We start from the raw sequence: 21,928 nt of genomic DNA on the forward strand, positions 1-21,928 counted from the left end.
TGTATTTACATTTGGTATCTACTGCCAGTAATATGTACAATACATGTACACTGTAATTACTAAGAAATACACATTTTTTCCACAAAAATTTTAATTGTACCCTTTTTTCCATATGTATTTTTTGAAAATTTTATTTATTCATCATGAAAATTAAATGATAGCATTGTAGTTGTGGGTGGGCCCCCTTTATCTCCTGGCAACCAATATTTTTAGACCCAGTCTGCCACTGTGCAGGATAGATGGAATGGCCATGCTAAAATTACCCCTTAATAAAAAAAAAGAATACTTACTGCTCAAACATGAGACTTTCTGAGACTGAATGAATATACACAAGAATTACATCACTGTGGTGTTTTGAGTTTCATCGGAAGCAAAAACAACCAATCAAATATTGTCAAAATAGCCTGATTTCCACCTGCACAAAAGGTTCATATAAATAAGAGAATTGATTCACTGAATAATATAGTTCCAGATCCTTTGTGGAATAATAATTATCGTTGGATTGCCAATCCACTTGAACTTTCTCACGCCCCACACACTGTTCTGCCTTTCTGCCTGGGTTTTCTGAGCCTGGCTTCTGCGGAGCAAAGCATACCTTGGAGAACTCAACTGCAGAGCTGTTTTACAGCACTAGCTGCCATATGGTAATTGTCCAGTGTGAATGTTAATGAATGGGTGAATGGATGAACGTTAGTGAATGGATATGGTGCGTAGGTAGTTGAGGTAAGTGGCAGATGGGTAGGGTGACAGATGGGGATATGAGGCGTGTTAATGTGATGGCAGGTTGGTAGGGTGGCAGGTGAGTGAGGTGAGAAATGGGCAGGATATTACCCATCAGATGTTTGAGCTCTGCAAGCACGAACACAGCAAGCCAATGCCAGGAAAGCATACCTTATGGGTGGCACGGTGGCACAGTGGTTAGCACTGCTGTCTCACAGCGCCAGTGACCCGGGTTCAATTCCAGCCTTGGGTGACTGCCTGTGTGGAGCTTGTACGTTCTCCCCGTGACTGCGTGGGTTTCCTCCAGGTGCTTCGGAGTTTCCTCCCACAGTCCAAAGATGTACAGGTTAGGTGGATTGGCTGGGCTAAATCGTCCCTTAGTGTACAAAAGGTTAGGTGGGGTTACTGGGTTACAGGGATGGGGTTGGGGGGGGGGGGTGGGCCAACATAGGGTGCTCTTTCGGAGGGTTGGTGCAGACTCGATGGGCCGAACGGCCTCCTTCTGCACTGTAGGGATTCTATGATGATTCTATGAAAGTGGGTAAACTGACGACTTGGGACTGCTCTTGGCCCCTGCCCCTGTGCCCATCCTCTGCCCTCCGGCGAGCTCCATTTCAGCCCGAAATACAGAATTGTTTTAGTACTGGACTAAGGCAGGATAGAGCACCATCTATTCCCCCAGTGAGCGACTCTGTTGAAATAATGATGTGGAGATGCCGGCGTTGGAATGGGGTGAGCACAGTAAGAAGTCTTACAACACTAGGTTGAAGTCCAACATGTTTGTTTCAAACACTAGCTTGCAGAGCACTGCGGAGACCTGAGGAAGGAGCAGTGCTCCGAAAGCTCGTGTTTGAAACAAACATGTTGACTTTAATCGGGTGTTGTAAGACTTCTTACTGTTGAAATAACGCAAAGGCATCAGCAGTGGGGAGTGTTCCTTTAAATGGGAATGTTGCTGAGTAGCACTGCGGCGTCCCAGGATGCACGGAGAGGTTTTCCTCCGCAGTGGGAGGGAGGGAGAGCGGGCCAAGCGATTTGAGCTATGCAGCAGCTGGGGAAGTGATCTCTGTGAGTGGAGTGGGGCGGGCGGGACAGACGGCTATAAATGCAGCGCGCAGACAGGCAACGGGCTTTTCGCTGGCCGGGAGCTGAGCGCGGTTCACCATGCCTCGGGTCGACGCCGATCTCAAACTGGACTTCAAGGACGTCCTGGTCCGGCCCAAAAGGAGCAGTTTGAAGAGCAGATCCGAGGTGAGAGAGAGAAAAAAAAAACACCCCAAGAGGAATTACTGACAAATATTTTCGGAAAAGGACACTCGGCCACTTTGACGATTTTAGCCCCTAATCTAATCAGCACCATCTAGAAGCAAAATCCTTCTTTGCAAAATGTTCGTGGGTGGGGGTTAATGCCGCAAGTTTGCTCTTAGCTTGGCAACCAGACTGGAGGACTCGCCAGAAGGTCAAGTGAAAGAATTGTAACAAAATAACCCTTCGTGTCCTCGCTGCTGAAACCCAACCCCGTGGCTCTCCGCAGAGTTTGCTGCGTGGTGAGTGGGGGTTTGTTTTCGGGGTAACCCGGCGAGCGGGTTGTGAGGACTGCAGTCCGCAGTGACTATCGATCACCAATAGATCGCTGCAGCCTCCCAAATGCGCTCGTTTCCATGGGAACCCAGGCATTGCCAGCAAAATGCGGCGTTTTTCTCCCTCCCCTCAACTAGAACTTAACAGTATCCCGGTCGCTTCTTACCTCCAGTTGTCGCAATGACGTAAAGGATCCCAAGAAATCCTCAATCGGGGTAGAAATTATTTTTTAAAAAGTGCACTTCCACAGGTTTTTCGATGAGGGGGGGGGGCAGGATACTCTTCCTGTCGTTGCCGTGGCAGTAAATATGTGAGAAAACATTTGGGATGTGTTCAAACGCCGCAGGTCATGTAGCCGGAGCTGTAAGACATTTTTCACTAATGCCACAATTGGCCATATAACTGGTTTCTTGTTTTGGCCCTAAAGCTGTTTGTATAACCACCTCACAACTGATTCGAAAACTATTTCTATAACCACCCTATAACTGATCATATAATTATTTCTATAACCACCCAACAACTGATCATATAATTATTTCTATAACCTCACCCTACAACTGGTCATATAACCATTTCTATAACTGATCCTCCAGTTGGTCCTATAACAGTTTCACTGTTTTCTCTCACCGATCACGTAACTAACCCTGCAAGTGTTTACATGACAATTTACATGAAGGCCTAATAACTATGGTAATTAATGCAAGCAAGGAAACAGTAGCTCAAAAAGTAATAGCGCTAAAAGGACTGCTATATCCCCAGGGCCGAATAGTTTCTAGGGTCTCAAAGAAGTCAGTAAAGAAATTGGAGATGCTTTAGCCGGAATCTTCCAAAGCTCTATTGGTTCAGGAATTGTGCTTTTAGCCTGAAAATATGGTAATGTAACTCCATTATTTAAGAAAGGTGAAAGGAAAAAATAAACAGGAAATTATAGACCCGCTGGGAAGTTATTAGAATTTAGACAAGGGGGAATTTGGAGACTTAAGAGAAATTTGAGATGATTATGGAAAGCCAACATGGATTTGTATGGCAGTGTTTTTCAATTTTTTTTCCAGGGACCCATTTTTGTGAACTGGCCGACCTTCGGGACCCATGCCGGCCGACTTTCGGGACCCATACCAGCCGACCTTCATGGCACAAACCACATTTGCATACCTTTAATGCGAAAGAGGAGCCTGCTTGGTCCTCATGATTTCACTTGAATCAGGCTCAAAGGAGGAGAAGGCAATGCACATATCAGGTGCAGACTTCAGCCAGTTCCTCCATGCCGTATTCAACTTTATGAAAATGGAAAATCCAACCTCGCACAGGAAGGTTGTCATGAAAAGCAGTAGGAAAAAAGTGCTCATTTTACTCAGCACTGCATACTCTTGGGAGGTGCTGACAATCTCATGGGCTTTTGCGGGTTTTTAATGTGGTATCACAGGTCAGGTACAGCATCGTAGTCTTTTAATTTGGAGTCAGCTGTAAATTAATAACTGACTCTAGGGTCACAACCTCAAAAGGAATTTTTCACCCACCACTTATCTTTCAAAATCTGAAACTTCTCTCTTTTGCCAGCATTTCCCTGCATGTAACACACATGGACATTGCATCCCTTATTTGCATTGGCATAATTGACAAAACCATACCTCAAGAAATCATCTTTATATTGCTTTGATCCCGAATTAAACTTCTTCTTTGGAGGCTGTTAACCAGAGTCACTGGAGCTCTGTACGAAGCTAACACTAGCACTGCTCTGTCCTGCCTTGGACTCTTACTGAGCAGCTCTGTCCAGCACATTTTGTTTTGAGATCCTGTCCAGTGGGTACACCTGCCTATTGGAGTCTCTGGCTGTCTCTTACTATTAAGAAAACAATTCAGCTTCACAGTCCTCTTGCCAGCAGCTAGAAAATAGAAGCAGCTATGCTCCATGTTTTGGCACCAAAAGATGCACATAGAGGGTGCTTAACATTGTGTATGTGCAGGGTGGGTGACCTGCTCTCTGCTGCCTCCTTTATTTTCATTTAAAAGGCAGCAGCAACCACCATTCTCAATTTAAAAGCTGGTAATGGCCGTTTGGCGCTTCTCCTGTTGTCAAGAGCACACTATGTATAATGAAGCTGATTAATCTTTTTAAGGAAGTCACTAAAGTAGGAAATAGGGAAATGCCCATGAATGTAATTTTTTGTTTACTAAAGATGTTAAGGATTTTGTAAGGCAATGAAGTTCCAGAAGACATTCTATTTAAGAGACTTTGCTAAAATTAAAGCTTGGGATCGAAGAACCAGTTCCGAAGAAGAGTCATTTTGGACTGGAAACATTAAACCTGTTTTGATCTCCATTGATGCTGCCAGCCTGCTGTGTTTGCCTGACACTTATTTTTCTTCAGATTTCCAGCATCTGCATTATTTTGCTTTTATTATATTGACATGGTCATAACTGCAGTGCTATGTGCATTCTGGTCTCCATGCACTAGCAATGGTGCTCAGGTTTTGCAGGCAGTGTTGAAAATGGTAATTATGGTGTCTGAGTGACGAGACAGTGAAGAGTTTGTGAACGTTATAAAATCTCGAAACAGGGGCTCCAATTTAGAAGAAAGAGTGTGTCATTTAAATGCAACTACTTCACATAGTGACTGTGGAATGGATAGCTAGGGAAGCAGCAGGAGATGGGGAGCATTGGGTGATGGTGTAATACAGGTGATATCAGTAAATTAGCTATGCACAAAACCCTGTTTTCCTATCCATTCTCTTTGATGGAGAGAGAAATGAGGTGCGATGTAAATACATTAGAGCCCAGTTTATACCTTCACCCATGTTCCCTTATTGTAGCAAACATTATGGGAAACGTTCGATAGACATAGAAGGATTGGGAAACTGAAAACTTAGTTTTCTCGGGAGAGTGCAGAGTCTTCTCTGCATCTGTACTTTGTTCCAGCAATTGTTTACGTTACAGTTTTTCTAACTACTAATTTGCTGGTCACATCAATCTTAATCAGTCAAGTGATGGTTATATATCAGTCATAAGTCTGAAGACCAATTATAAAAACTGGTCAGTCAACTGTTCATATAACTAATTAGTTGTGGAATCTGATTTCATACTTTAATCAATATACTGTACATTGCCTTTCAAAATCCTTAACACCTTTAGTAAACAAAAATCTATCAATCTTAATTCTATATTTTAACAAATGATCTAACATCAGTTGCTACTTCAGAAGAGGGTTATAAACATCTGCCATCTTTTCCCTGTCTCCTAATTTCACTCCTGAAATGCTGGATCAAAATTTTAGTCTATGCCCCCTTCTATTCTTAGACACTCTCCATCTACCCTATATGTTGCCCTTAATATCTTGAATGTTTTGATCCAATCACCCCTTAACCCCCGGGTTATGTAATCCCCGAGTGTATTTTAAACCCTGAAGTCCATATATCAGTCACAAAGTCTGATTATAAAGCTGGTCATTCACTCAATTTTGTAAACCTAGCGGCATTCCTTCCAGAATGAATATATCCTTCCTAATGTGCAGTGCCAGAACTGCTCACTGTACCCTTGGTGTGGTTCTCATGAGATCTTTGTATGTCAGCATAACTCCTACTCGTATTCTATTCCTCTAGGTAATCAAGTCGGCATTCCATGAGCCTTTTGATTGTTTTGTGTGCAGTTGCATCAATAGAATAAAGGGCCTTAATATAGCAACATAGGCAGTGGCGGACTGGGTCTAAAAATATTGGTTGCCAGGAGACAAAGGGGGCCCACCCACAACTACAATGCTATCATTTAATTTTCATAACGAATAAATAAAATTTTCAAAAAATACATATGGAAAAAAGGGTACAATTAAAATTTTTGTGGAAAAAATGTGTATTTCTTAGTAATTACAGTGTACATGTACTGTACACATTACTGGCAGTAGATACCAAATGTAAATACAGAATGTTATAATTGAATTTTTTATTTATTTTTTAAAATTTTAAGTAATTGGTTGATATTTTTAAATAGTTTACTGCACAATTTACACATTAACAGATAGTTCAAAAGCACAATAGAGCATTGCATGCAGTCCACTATATTAAGAGCAATCGTTTGTGTTCACTAGATGATTATGCGAATCTGCCAATAATTGCTTCTGAATCCATTCATCTAGCAATTCCTTTTCAATGGATAGCAACATGTATGATTCCAAATTCTCCTCAGACAGCGAATTTCTTAACCTTGTCTTTATGATCTTTAGCTTTGAAAATGTCCTCTCACATTGGACTTGAGTAACTGATAGTGTGCAGATGACTTTATAAAGTTCATAAAGGTTATCATATGCCTTGTCATGAAGTCTGTTGAATACCAGAATTTTTAATACACACGATGGGCAAGTGCTGCAAATTTTACAATTGTTGCAACTGGAATCCATATTCTCACCATCATTAAGCAATACCTTTAATACATCAAAGTTTGAAGCAAAAGAAAACAATTCCAATATTACTTGATCTTTGCTGATTTGTGGAAATAGATTAATAATACCATCCAATGCTTCATCTTCAAGGCCCTTCTCTGCAATAGTTTTACACTTTGCTGGGTCCAAGCAGGACAAATCTTTATACAACTGTTTGTGTTGTACAAAGCGTGATTCTAGTGACTGGACAATGCGATCCATTATTAGGTTAAACACATTTACTCGAAAATCAGCTAGAGAATCTGAGGAATTTCTTTCATCATCAATAAGCTCATCTGCCATTCTTTTCTTCTTCCTCTGCCTCTTAACTGGCAATGTTGTTTCCAACGCATCAATTTCCAATGTTTGATTTTCATCCATATTCATCTGTGAAATCCTGTCATTACATTTATTTACAAATTCCAAAGCCTTGCTGTGAACGTTATCAAATGAAAAAAGAAAACTGCAGGCACACAACATTTTGTTGTTTCAGTTATCACCAAATTCAAGACATGGGCATAGCACCATTAATGAACATGTTGATCAGCCACATCGGCAATTTTACTTTGTAAACCATTGTACTGGCCATGGTAGCTTGCAGCGCCATCTGTGCTATCAGATAAACATTTTTGGGGGTCAATTTTAAGATGCTGTAATGTTTCAATCAATAGATCAAAAGGTCCCTGTCCTGTACCATCATTACTTGGCACAACTGAAAGTAGTCGCTCACAGATAATACCTTTAAGCACATACCGAATAATAATGCTAAACTGATCGATGGATGAATTATCTTGTGTTGAATCAACCTGAATAGAATAATATTTTGCTTGAGAAACTTCATGACTAATTCTTTCTTGTATCATGTTCTTCATAATTTTGATTAACATGTTTATATTTGTTTTACTCAGGTATGTAACAAGTCCACCACGGCCTTTACTTTGAGCCTTTCCTTGTTGCTCTAATCGTTTGATTCTTTGTTTAGACTTGTTTTGCACTGCAGAAACGCGAGCTGCCATAATGGGGTCATATTTTGCCATAACTGCACTGTAGCTAAAAAATTGCCATGATTCAGAACCTCATTATCTAGAGTGTAGGCCAATTCATTTCTGTGACCTTGAAAAGGAAGTGCTTGCTTACCTAACATCTTTATGATGTCTATAATCCTCATGACAATACTTCTCTGCTTCAATACTTCTTTCCTTTTAATTAGTGATGCTGCAAAAAATTTATCTAAGGTGCCATCATTAACCACACTGATATATTGCTGTGCATTTCTGACGTGTTGTTGTCGATTCATGTAAAGTCAAGCTCTGGCTAATACGCCTGTAGTCACTAAAGCCACGTACAAAGGGTGATGGATTACAAGTGTTGGGAAACTCAAAGGCTAAGCAGTATGAACAATATAAGCATCTATTTTCTTTTTTATATGTTAGCCATTTTCTTGGGACTGAGTCATTCATAATTTTCCTCTCATACAAACGAGCATCAAATGGAAGATCATCAAGTGGCTGAAGTGGATGTTCAGCAAAAAACTGTTTTAACTTTGCTCGTGATGGATATTGGAAGATTCCAGTAATTGATCTTTCATTTTCTTGCGTAGGTTCATTTACAGGATGTGCTTCAGAAACCAAATGCTTGAAGGAATATCTGATTCCCTGTCACTAGTTGAAGCTATGTGTTCAGATGTTGCAACTACAGGCAGTACAGATACCGGAACAAGGAAGCCAGAAGAAATATTGGGCTTGGGTTGATTAGTAATGGATGCACTTGTATTTGTCTCTACATTCAAAGTAGCTCTTCTCTGTTCTTGTAACTCCCATGTCATTGCATCATCACCATGGGCATTGTTTCTTGCTTCTTGATTATTTGTTGCAGAACTGGATATTGATGTGGATTGTGCTTGTGGTATTATAAACTCTGTAATAGGCCTGCATCGCTTGGCTGGTTCCTTCCTTTCTGCTTCTTTTTGTTCTTTGCGTTTTAGTGACCCAGATTTACGCTTTTTCTTTTTCATGCTGGTAGTGGTAATATTCCTGAAATAAAAACTTAATTAAAAATAGCCCACATTGGGAAAATGAATATTGATGATTGTAAGAATAACTTGAAGGAACGCCAGATAAACCCCTACTTGATAAAAAATATAAAATAACTTACTTACACTTCAATAGGCTATGTTCATTAGTCAATACTACTGTGGCCAATGCAGCTTCAGAAGAGGAGACAATCCACTGTCCAGTGTTCACACCAGCAAGCAACTGAGACAACTGTTGAAACTTAGAAGTTTGGTCCGACTATAGTAAGACATTAAGAATGGTCCTACGACCAAAGTTAACATGTCCAGTTTGATACCAGTGTAGTGTTACAAGTCGCAACCCTTTGAGTTTACCGATCATGGCTTATCACTTTAATATCTTTGACCTCATGATTCACGGTCAAAGGTACTGCTTCTCCTTTTCGGTGACCTCACGACTCTATGTACTGCTTTTTAAAAAAATAATTTTTATTGAAACATTTTGAATTTATACAACAATAACGCACCATAGTAAAATACCAAAAATACCAATAATATTAGCAATCATAAACATTCGCCCCCACCTCCATGAACAACACAGAATAGAAACGACAATAAGGAAAACACATAAAGAACACACCTTTACCTGCAAGTATCTGAACATTTCCCTTCGGGAAGCCCAAATTTATCTTCCAGTTCCCCCAGGCCCGCAAACCTCCTGCCAATAAACAGGTCCCTCAATTTACTGATGCCCGCCCTTTGCCACCCCCTAAATCTCACATCTTTGTTCCCCGGGATGAACCGATGATTGCCACCCAGTGGAGCCTCCATCGAGCACCCCGATGCCGTCTCCACTGTCCCCAGATTCTTAGGGTCGCCGCCACCACCGGGCTCATGGTGAACCTCTTAGGGGAGAGCGGCAACGGCGCCGTTACCATGGCACCCAGGCTCGTACCTCTACATGACGCCATCTCCATTCTTTTCCACGCCGCCCCTCCCCCCTCCATCACCCATTTACGCACCATTGACACATTGGCCGCCCAATAGTACCCCAGAAGGTTGGGCAGTGCCAGCCCGCCTCTATCCCTCCCTCGCTCCAGGAACACCCTCTTCACTCTCGGAGTCCCATGTGCCTACACAAAGCTCAAAATACTGCTAGTTACTCTCATAAAGAAGGCCCTGGGGATAAAGATGGGCAGGCACTGAAAGAGGAACAAGAACCTCGGAAGCACCGTCATTTTGATGGACTGTACCCTCCCCGCCAACGACAATGGCAGCATGTCCCACCAGTTGAACAACTCCTCCATCTGATCTACAAGTCTGGTGAAATTATGTTCGTGAAGAGTCCCCCGGTCCCTGGCCACCTGCACCCCCAGGTACCTAAAGCTCTCCCCTGCCCGCCTAAGCGGGAGCCTACCAATTCCTTCCTCCTGGTCTCCAGGGTGCACCACAAACACCTCACTCTTGCCTAAATTTAATTTATAACCTGAAAAGGTCCCAAACTCAGCTAGCAGCTCCATCATCCCTGGCATCCCTCCCACCGGGTCCGCCACATACAGTAACAGGTCATCGGCATACAACGACACCCTACGTTCCTCCCCACCTCGCACCAAGCCTCTCCACCTCTCTGAATCCCTTTACGCCATCGCCAGCGGCTCGATTGCCAGTGCAAACAACAAGGGGGACGGGGCAACCCTGCTTGGTTCCCCCGTAAAGCCGGAAGTACTCCGACCTCCTCCTATTCATGGCCACGCACGCCATTGGGGCCTCATATAGCAGCCTTACCCATCTAATGAACCCTTCACCAAATCCAAACCTCCCCAACACCTCCCATAGGTACCCCCACTCCACTCTATCGAAGGCCTTCTCCGCATCTAGCGCCACCACTATCTCTGCCTCCCCTCAATTACCGGCATCATGAGACCCTATGTACTGCTTGATATCCTTTCAAGTTGCCGACCATCTCAAATCACGAACTGTAACTTTTATCTTTAAATTCACACACTCTTGCTGAAAACGTGGATTTCCAACTATGTCCGACTCGGGTGAACCAGTCCCCCCCACCACCCTCCACTCCTTTTCACATCCGTTTAACACTGCTTCGTTCCTTCATACACTGAGTGATTATTTGTTTGTTTCTTTATTGCATTTTTATTTGGTATTGCTCTTTTTAAAAACAATTATATTTTATTAAGTTAGAATACAAATCTCAGGAAAGAAGTTGGAGATTTATTTATCTAATTAATTATAATTTTTAAGGGCCCTTCAGAGATTCACGGGCCCCTTCTTGGCTCTCCGGGCCCCGGACCGATGTACCGGCTGAACCAAGACTACTGCTTGATATCCTTTGAAGTTGCCGACCATCTCAAATCACGAATTGTAACTTTATCTTTAAATTCACACACTCTTGTTGAAAACATAGAATTTCCTTAATTATGCCCAACCCGGGGCCCCCTATTCCACATCCTTCCACTACCTCCCCTGCTTCGTGCCTTTTCATGCACTGCTTATTTGTGTCCTGTTCTCTTTTTTTTTCTTATTCCTTTTTATTACTAAAACAGTTGTTTGTGTTTGTTTCTTTATTGCATTTTTATTTGATATAGGGGGCCCACTTCATCAGGGGCCCACTTGCCATCGGGCAAGCTGACACCCTGGCCAGTCCGCCACTGAACATAGGTGACAAAAGCCTTGAGAAGTATAAACCGTGATGAGGTAATACTGTAGTTGTTTCAGCAATAAAATTGACGGTTGCAGTACTGGAGAAAATACCTAATGTTGGTCAAAAATAATAGTAATAATAATTGCTTATTGTCACGAGCAGGTTTCAATGAAGTTACTGTGAAAAGCCCCTAGTTGCCACATTCCGGCGCCTGTTCGGGGGGGCTGGTGTGGGAATTGAACCCGCGCTGCTGGCATTGTTCTGCATTACAAGCCAGTGATTTAGCCCACTGTGCTAAACCAAAAATCCAAGTAACTGGAGAATATATTGAACCTTTTGAGATTGAAATTTTAAATAAAAAAACAATTGCATTTTAACAGAAATGTAAGACTGAATGCAGGTTTGTAGCAGTTAAGGATTAGTGTTATTCCATTCGTCGCCATGATCTAACAGCTGTCTAGACTGTAAATCCTCTTAAGTTAGTGGGAAGCAGAACATCTGGATCTGTGGCTAATAGTAATTAAAGTTAACTGTTGATTCACTCATGGCATTGTTTACTTAGTTAAAATCTGAACAAGAATCTATTTTTGCATTCATTTTTAGGATGTGGATATAGCTGGAAAGGTCAACATTTAGTGGCAATCCCTAGTTGCCCTTGCAAAGGTGATGGTGAATCACCTTGAATCACTGTTCTCTGTGTGGTGAAAGTGACCTTTTGTTCATGGGAGGTGGGCATCGCAGGCTGTGCCAGCATTTATTGCCCACCCCTAATTGCCCTTGAGGGAGCAGTTAAGAGTCAACCACATTGCTGCAGATCTGAAGTCACATGTAGGACAGATTAGGTAAGACGGCAGATTTCCTTCCCAAAGGACATTAGTGACCCAGATGGGGTTTTAACAGCAAAATTGACAATAGTTTCATGGTCATCATTAGACCTTTAATTCCAGATTATTATTGAATTCAAATTTCACTATCTGCAGTGGCAGGGCCCCAGGAGCGTTACTCTAGGTCTCTGGCTAACTAGTCAAGTGGCAATACCACTATGCCACTGCCTCCCCATTACAGGTACTGAGCTCTAGAATTTTGACCCAGGGACAAAATAATTCCCAAAAGCAAATGTATTTCCCTAGACGCTGTTTTATTACTGAAATCAATCCTTGGCACAGTTGTGCCCTTGAACAGGAAAGCGATACACCAGTCAGTGAAAACCATACAGCTAGACTTTTCAGCCCTTGGCATCTCTAGATATAAAGATGGTTCTTCATAAAAGGTGGCTGTGTTTTCTTTAGTAGAACCTCTGTCTTCTTACTTAAACATACCATGCTCCAAAGGTCACATTAAGTGATTAGAATGCCGATCATGTTAATATGCACCCTATGTAGAATCATAGAGTAGAATCATAGAAGCGTTATAGCACAAAGGTTCATACCAGCCCGAGGACACCCCACCCATGTGCATCTACAGCATGATCCTATCTCTTTAGCCTGATACTGCACATAGTATCAGGTCACCATGCATATTAAATACCAGTGCGCTCTGTGTTGGCTGAAGTTGTGTTGGAAAATATGCTAAATTGATGGCAGAGCTGGCAATTTTAATCATGACTTTGCAGAACACGCACGCACAGACTAGAACACGTGCGAACAGACTCAAAAACAGCTTCCCCACTGCCATCAGACTCCTAAATGACCCTCTTATTGACTGACCTCATTAACACTACACCCTGTATGCTTCATCCGATGCCAATGCTTATGTAGTTACATTGTATATCTTGTGTTGCCCTATTATGTATTTTCTTGAATTTTGTTTAATTCCCTTTACTTTCCATGTACTGAATGATCTGTTGAGCTGCAGCTGCTTGCAGAAAAATACTTTTCACTCGGTACACGCGACAATAAACAAATCCAATCCAATCCAGAAGGTCTGATTATTGCTGGGTGCAAGTCTCAGATAGGGAACCATCCCATGTGAGTGGCCTTGAATGACATCGTCACCAGAAACTGATATATTACCAGTTTTGTAATTAATATCAATTTCCGAAGTCCTTCAGTAATTCAAAGTTCTGCCAGATTTAGTATATTGTAAAATTTAAGCACAGTCTTCACATTTTAAAATTTTTTACACAAAGGCTTCCTTTTCAAATTCAACAAACAATTGTTAAAGAGAATGCTGTTATTATTACTGTTGCTTTAATGCTCAAAGCTGGACCTATGCCCTCTTCAACTTTTAGCTCTTTGCCCTTTCAATTATACGCGTGAACTTAGTCTCAAAATGATTCACTTATTTACTGTTCTCCAGCTGCCTCACTTTAGTCATACCTGTTTCTCATATTGTAATTCCATCCTTGTTGTTCACAGTTCAGAGTTTAATAAGGAAGAAAGCCTTGCATTTATATAGTGCTTGTCACTTCCTCAGAACAACTAAAATCTATGAATAAAATTTGATGTGTGGTGTCTTGTCTATTATATTTAGGGAAGTCCAGTGGTCAATTAGTGCACATCAAGGTCCCGCAAACAACAAATGAAATATATGATCTAAATGAAATAGCTGTCCTTAATGATTTGGTTGTGGGATGAATGTTGAGCAGGACGCTAGGAGTACTTTCAAATCTTCTTTGAGTAACTTCATGGATTTCTTGTGTTCACCTGAACAAACAATGTTGGCATCCCATTTACAATACGCATTCTAGTTTAGGTGCTTGGTAGTAGCGGAACTTGAGCTGATTAGTCAGACTGACAAACTGTTATTGCATCTGATGCTAACAGAAATACTACGAAATACGACAAGATAAAACCTCCATTCTGAATGCTTCTTTTTCTCCAGTTTTCTCTCCTCCCCTCCTTATCACACTAAAGTTCCACAGGCTGCCTTCTATGCAAACCTGGATACTGAATTCTGACCTCACCTGTACCCATTTACTTGCCAGTGATAGAGATCAGGAATGGGATATTTGGTGAATGCTGTACTGATTTTTCTTGCTCAGGCTCACAGCTGGGAACCTTAGATTCTTCTTAGTTTACATTAGCTGCCTTATCACTGGTTCTTCCAAGTCCATCTGAGCACTACACTTACCTCGTTAGCCATTATAGGAGCTCTTCCCTTTAATTCAAAAATAACATCATGCAGGTGGTGGGGGTGTATACTGTATGAACATGTTAATGTTGTCCAATGCTGTCTGCTCATTATGAGTTGGAATGCAGCTAATGAATTACGCAGACTGCATAGCTGACTGTTTAGGGGCTTGGATTTCATCGCTATCTGGCACCACTTAAACATAGCAGCCTCCTGAAAGAGGAGGCCCATTGTGGTTGTCGTCAACGGGGACACAAATGGCAGCAGATGGCCCTAGTTTTTTTTTCAATTCTGCCATGAAGACTGTTGCTCAAGCTGTGGCAAAGAGGAGGAGGGAAGTCATCTTCCCTACCATGGACAGAAAACCCTCAATCCGCACTTTTTCCAGCAATGGGAAGACATCACAAAGGAGGTCAATAAAAGGAACTTAGATCCCAGGAGGTGGCTGCAAAGCTAGAAGTTCAGTGACCTGACCAGAGCTGTTGAGGTACTGTTATCTTAACCGTGTCTCAGACTTTCAGGCAAAATGCTCCCCTGCCCTCATTCTTCCTTAAATATCTATAATTATTGCACCACACTTCACTCATCTCCCTCTCCTTAGACTCATGGGGGCTAAATTTGATAGCCCCAGACAATGAGCAGATGAACCCCATGCGTGTTGATTGCAATGCAGGCAACAAGTCAACTTTGTGCTGCCTGCTAACTTTGGTGATTTCAGTGCCAACTGTGCTGTTGAATGGCTAGGTGCAACAGCAGGAGATTGATATTGTGAGTGGCCAGCACCGGTTGAAGATGGTTTGCACTACATAAAGATATCTTCGCCTCTTAAAAAGGAGGTAGCTCAGACCTGGGAAAGATTGAAGAATGGCACAACATAGGAAAAGGTAGACTCCAAGGTTGTTGAATGTTGGATCTCTAAGGTCAATGGTATCCAAAAAACAGGCACAGGTAATCCCAATTTCACATCCATAAAGTCTCCACTGTTGCAATCCTCACTTCCTAGCACCTAAGGCATTGAATATCCACTATTCTACTATGACATGCACAACCTTCATTAAACATCTTGCGGAAAAATGCACAAGTGCACTCCTTTCTTGCAGAAGTACGGCTCCAGCTCTAGACAACAGGTTCTCAGCAATGGAGGTCTTGCCCATCTGCTCATCCAGAGGGGATAGCCCGTGTTGCCTAATTGCTTGCCTGTAACTTATAATAACAATCATTATAGTAATCTTTATTGTCACAAGTAGAACATAGAACAGTACAGCACAGAACAGGCCCTTCGGCCCTCGATGTTGTGCCGAGCAATGATCACCCCACTTAAACCCACGTAACCCGTATACCCGTAACCCAACAATCCCCCCATTAACCTTATACTACGGGCAATTTAGCATGGCCAATCCACCTAACCCGCACATCTTTGGACTGTGGGAGGAAACCGGAGCACCCGGAGGAAACCCACGCACACACGGGGAGGACGTGCAGACTCCACACAGACAGTGACCCAGCCGGGAATCGAACCTGGGACCCTGGAGCTGTGAAGCATTGATGCTAACCACCATGCTACCGTGAGGCCCTAAGTAGGCTTACATCGCAATGAAGTTACTGTGAAAAGCCCCTGGTCGCCACATTCCGGCGCCTGTTCGGGTACACAGAGGGAGAATTCAGAATGTCCAAATTACCTAACAGCACGCTGTTCAGGGCTAGTGGGAGGAAATTGGAGCACCCGGAGGAAACCCATGCAGACATGGGGAGAACGTGCAGATTCCGCGCAGACGGTGACCCAGCCGGGAATTAAACCTGGGACCCCGGTGCTGTAAAGCCACAGTGGTAACCACTGTGCTATCCTGCTGCCCTTGTTGACAGCCTTAATAGAAATGGCACAGAAGGCTGGGCAGGAAGAAAGAGCCATGATTGGTGCCTGGAAACTTGGCACAGAGCTCCATGATGCATTACCTGCGGTTGCAAACTTTGCTGTATGTTAGGCAAGTAGAATTCCTTTTAATTGGTAAAGATGCCAGGCTGGTAATTTTTTGCACATAAGGAAATGCAGGTGCAGCGTATGATGCCTTTCATGCTTGGGAAATTTGCAATGTTGACCCTCGCTCGGCACTCCCACACCCCCTTGGATATAGCAGTGTGCTGCAAACTGCGAAGTTTTGCTGATGTCACCTGCTTTGGCCTGGAAGGATCCTGTTGTGTAAAGGTTAATAACCCTATGAGATAGACATGAGCAATGCTATCCATGCTCTCATGTGAGGCTCTACTTGGCAGCTGCAGAAGGTGCCATTGCTTAATGACAGCCTCCTTGGTGAAGTTTCCCCTCCATGGCCCTGTCCATCTGATCATAAAATGACGACACGGGCGGGCAGGACACCCCCCCCCCCCCCCCCCCCCCCCACCTCAAAAAACCACCGGGGAGGGGGTAGGTATAAAATTATGGCCCATGTTCTGTTGCATCCTACAATACAAATTCATTTTCCGTGGAGTCCTTTAACATGCAATCCCAAGAGCGGTATCCAGTCTTTGGAGCATCAATGACTTTTGAAGTGCCAGTGTGGCTGTGGAAGTGTTTTCCATTGGTTAGATCTTTTCAAACCTTTTACCCAGTGGTAAGAATGTGGAAATTGCTACAACAGGGAGTGGTTGAAGAGAGTAGTATAGATGCATTTAAGGGGAAGCTTACCAACCATTTGAGAGAGAAGGAAATAAATGGTAATTATGGTAGACTTCGATTTAGTGGAGACTCGAGTGGAGCATAGACACTGACATGGTTTGGTTGAACCAGATGGCCTGTTTCTATGCCATGTATCCTATATGATGCTGCCACTGATAAAACCAGAAAGCTGTAATTCAATAATTAAGGCATCCAGTATCACCTATACAGATGTTTCCGCCAGTACTTTAGTTGGCAACTGGAAGTGATGGCAAGTACCTATTATTTTCAGCAGTAGCTTTGTTCCCAGCATCGATATTAATTTATTTGTAGCCACAGTAGTTCTTCAGAAAAGAAAGGAAGTAGCTAAATATGAATGAAAGCAGTCCTTCAAAAGCAGTCCATTTGTGTTTATTTTATTGATGCAGCTCTGAGCACCATACTTGAGGAAGGCTGTGGAGAGAGTACAGGGGAGATTCACAGGAATGATTCCAGGGTTAAACAATTGTAACTGTGAGGATAGATTGGAGAGTTAGGGCTGTTTTCCTTGGAGAAAAGGCAGCTGAGTGAGACTTGATAGAAGTGTTCGTTCCTGAGGGGCATGGAAAGAGTGAATAGTGAGAAACTGTTCCCCCTCGAGCGCATCAAGAACTAGAGGACACAGACTCAAAATAATGGATAAAGGTCGTGTAAGTAATGTGAGGAATGTCACTCAGAGTGGTTGAAGTCTGGAACAAACTTCCAGAGATGATGATGGAGGCAGGTTCAATCGAGGTATTCAAAAGGAAATTGAATTTTTACCTGAAAAGAAAGAAGGTGCAAGGTTTTGGAGTCAAGGCGGGGGAGTGGGACTAGGAGGAAGTGCTCTTTCAGCGGCCAGTACAGACTTGATGGGCCGAACAGTCTTCTGCACTGTAAAGGTTCTATGATAAAAGGATCCTGATTTTAGATTCACTCAGCCAAATTGGCAAAGATCTGTTTGTTTTCAATCCATTAAAATGTTTTGTAGCCTGGTGAGTGGTTCATTTTGACTCCTAGTGCCATGTCTTGAACTAACGATGATAAGGATACTGCATATATGGTCTGATTGTTTGCCTGATTTCTGACATGACTGTTCCACATTATTCTGCAAAGTTGAATTTGACCCGAGCTGTGGGGTCGGGGTTGGTGAGCTAGGGTTCGAGCCTGGCCAGCACTATGTTTTCCGGCCATTTTCAGCCATTCCGCGGACGTTTCACGAGACGTCGGTGCTAGCCCCTCACCGGAACCAAATCGGCGAGGGATTCGTGCCAATTGGGGCAGCACGGTAGCATAGTGGTTAGCATCAATGCTTCACAGCTCCTGGGTCCCAGGTTCGGTTCCCGGCTGGGTCACTGTCTGTGTGGAGTCTGCACGTCCTCCCCGTGTGTGCGTGGGTTTCCTCCGGGTGCTCCGGTTTCCTCCCACAGTCCAAAGATGTGCGGGTTAGGTGGATTGGCCATGCTAAATTGCCCGTAGTGTTCTAAAAAGTAAGGTTAAGGGGGAGTTGTTGGGTTACGGGTATAGGGTGGATGTTTGAGTAGGGTGATCATTGCTCGGCACAACATCGAGGGCCGAAGGGCCTGTTCTGTGCTGTACTGTTCTAAATTCTATGTCATGAAACTACCGCAGATTCTCTGTTCGCCTGGCCTCCGGAACGGAGAATCCAGCCCATTGTCTTTCTACAGCCACAATGCATAAATTAATTTATCACATGAGAATACCTTACTGTCGAGGAGGCATCATCCCTATAGAGAGCAATCATTGTGGTGTCCGCTGCAAATTATTCATGAAATTCCTGAAAATGTGTGGGCTTTCCGTGAAACTGGCAGATGGCATGCGAACAAACTGATGATGGGGAGGCAATGTTACAAATGGCACAAGAGTAAATGCTCGTACAACTTGTATTATAATCAGTCGGGAGAAAAAACACAGCAGAAACTGTAGACTCTCCAAATTGCTGCATTTTAAAAATTTGTTCACGGGATGTGGGTGTAACCAGATATTTGTTGCCCTTCCCTTGAGAACAGTTAAGAGTCAATCAGATAGCCGTGGGTCTGGAGTTACATATGGACCAGTCCAGGTAAGGATGGCAGACTTCCTTCCCTAAATTCCTTCCTTTTATTACCGTTTCAAATTGTGTGGGGGAGGAAAACTGAAGTGACATCACAGTAAAGCCGTGACCTGATTGGCTGATTGGGAATCTGTTAAATTTGAAAAAAAATAATGTTGCAAAACAAATCTAATTGATTAACTAGATCGTGGAGTAACTAAACCTGAGGGTAGAGATTGGTATTTAGCATTTAATTTTACAGTAAAAATCCAGCGGCAGGGCCATATTGTTAATTGTAACTCAATTTAAAATGTTTATTTCAAATTAATTAACTAGTGCTTAAATGTCACTCAGCTGGGTGCAGTGCTCCAACTGTGAGATGTGGCAAATCTGTGACGCTTCCAGCATTCCGGTCGACAACATCTGCAGCAAGTGTAACCAATGGCAGCTCCTCGGTTGGAGCAGCAATTGGATGCACAGAGGAGCATACAGGTGGCGGAAAGCGTCACAGATAGGAGTTACAGAGATGTGGTCACACCCAAGGTGCAGGCAGAGAGATGGGTGACCACCAGAAGGGGCAGGCAGTGAGTGCAAGAATCCCTTGTGGTCGTCCCCCTCTTGAACAGGTATACCGCTTTGGATACTGTTGGGGGGAAAGCAGCAGCAGCCAGAGCAGTGGCACCACGGCTGGCTCTGATGTTCAGCAGGGAGGGTCAAAGCGCAGAAGAGAAATAGTCATAGGGACTCTGTAGTCAGGGGCATAGATAGCCGCTTCTGTGGATGTGAAAGAGACTCCAGGATGGTATGTTGTCTCCCTGGTGCCAGGGTCCAAGATGTCTCAGAGGAGTAGAGGGCATCCTGAAGGGGAAGGGCAAACAGGCAGAGGTTGTGGTATGTATTTGTACTAACGGCATAGGAAGGGGGATGAGGTCCTGCAGCAGGAGTTCAGAGATCTAGGCAGAAAGTTAAAATACAGGACCTCTAGGGTTGTAATCTCGGGATTACTCCCTGTGCCACGTGCCAGTCAGGCTAGAAATAGTGGCTGGTGTGGAGGGACAGCTTCAGTTATCTGGACCACTGGGAGCTCTTCCAGGGCAGGTGAGACCTGTATAAGAAGGATGGGTTGCATCTAAAATAGAGAGGCATAAATATCCTGGCCATGAGGTTTGCTAGCGTCACACGGGAGGGTTTAAACTAGTATGGCAGGGGGGTGGGTACCGGAGCAATAGGTCAGAAGGTGAAAACATTGAGGGGAATAGGGCCAGTATGGCTCTGAGGAAGAGCAGACAGGGAGATGTTGCTGAAAAGAGTGAGACTGGTGGCCATGAGGTGATATGTTTTAGTGCAAGAAGTATAATGGGTAAGGCAGATGAACTTGGAGGTTGGATTAGTACTTGGAACTATGATGTTGTTGCCATCACAGAGATCTGGTTGAGGGAAGGACAGGATTGGCAGCTAAACGTTCCAGGATTTAGATGTTTCAGGCAGGATAGAGGAGGATATTAAAGGGGTGGAGGAGTTGCGCTCCTGGTTAGGGAGAATATCACAGCTGTACTGCGGGAGGACACCTCAGAGGGCAACGAGGCAATAGGGGTAGAGATCAGGAATAAGAAGGGTGCAGTCACAATGTTGGGGGTTTACTCAGGCCACCCAACAGCCAGCGGGAGATAGAGGAGCAGATAGGTAGACAGATTTTGGAAAGGAGTAAAAGCAACAGGGTTGTTGTGATGGGAGACTTTAACTTTCCCAATATTGACTGGGACTCACTCATTCACAATATTGACTGGGCTTGGACGGGGCAGAGTTTGTAAGGAGCATCCAGGAGGGCTTCTTAAAACAATATGCAGATAGTCCAACTAGGGACGGGGCTGGACTGGACCTGGTATTGGGGAATGAGCCTGGCCAGGTGGTCGAGGTTTCAGTAGGGGAGCATTTCGGGAACAGTGACCACGGTTCAGTAAGTTTTAAAGTGCTGGTGGACAAGGGTAAGAGTGGACCTAGGGGGAATGTGCTAAATTGGGGGAAGGCTAATTATAACAATATTAGGCAGGAACCGAAGAACCTAGATTGGGGCAAATGTTTGAAGGTAAATCAACATCTGGCATGAGGGAGGCTTTCAAATGTCAGTTGAAAGGAATTCAGGACCGGCATGTTCCTGTGCGGATACGGCAAATTTCGGGAACCTTGGATAACAAGAGATATTGTAGGCCTTGTCAAAAAGAAAAAGGAGGCATTTGTCAGGGCTAGAAGGCTAGGAACAGACAAAGACTGTGTGGAATATAAGGAAAGTAGGAAGGAACTTAAGCAATGAGTCAGGAGGGCTAAAAGGGGTTATGAAAAGTCATTGGAAAATAGGGTTGAGGAAAATCCCAAGGCTTTTTACACGTAAATAAAAAGCAAGAGGGTAGCCAGGGAAAGGGTTGGCCCACTGAAGGACAGGGAAGGGAATCTATGTGTGGAGCCAGAGGAAATGGGTGAGGTACTAAATGAATACTTTGCATCAGTATTCACCAAAGAGAAGGAATTTATGGATGTTGAGTCTGGAGAAGGGTGTGTAGATAGCCTGGGTTACATTGAGATCCAGAAAGAGGATGTGTTGGGCGTCTTGAAAAATATTACGGTGGGTAAGTTCACAGGGCCTGATGGGATCTACCCCAGAATACTGAAGGAGGCAAGGGAGGAAATTGCTGAGGCCTTGACAGAAATCTTTGGATCCTCATTGTCTTCAGGTGATGTCCCGGAGGACTGGAGAA

General features: G+C 43.5%; 1 protein-coding gene across 1 annotated transcript in view; it reads left to right on the plus strand.

Moving 5' to 3' along the window:
- Positions 1-1,760: 1,760 nt before the first annotated feature.
- Positions 1,761-21,928, plus strand: part of LOC119965981 (GMP reductase 1) — a 153,369-nt gene continuing 133,201 nt past the window's right edge. Inside the window, exon 1 of the mRNA XM_038797052.1 lies at positions 1,761-1,971. Coding sequence (XP_038652980.1) covers positions 1,885-1,971 — 87 coding nt within the window. The 5' untranslated portion in view covers positions 1,761-1,884. The remainder of the gene's footprint in view (positions 1,972-21,928) is intronic.

Source organism: Scyliorhinus canicula, chromosome 5 (assembly GCF_902713615.1).
Source record: "Scyliorhinus canicula chromosome 5, sScyCan1.1, whole genome shotgun sequence".
Lineage (NCBI taxonomy): Eukaryota > Metazoa > Chordata > Chondrichthyes > Carcharhiniformes > Scyliorhinidae > Scyliorhinus > Scyliorhinus canicula.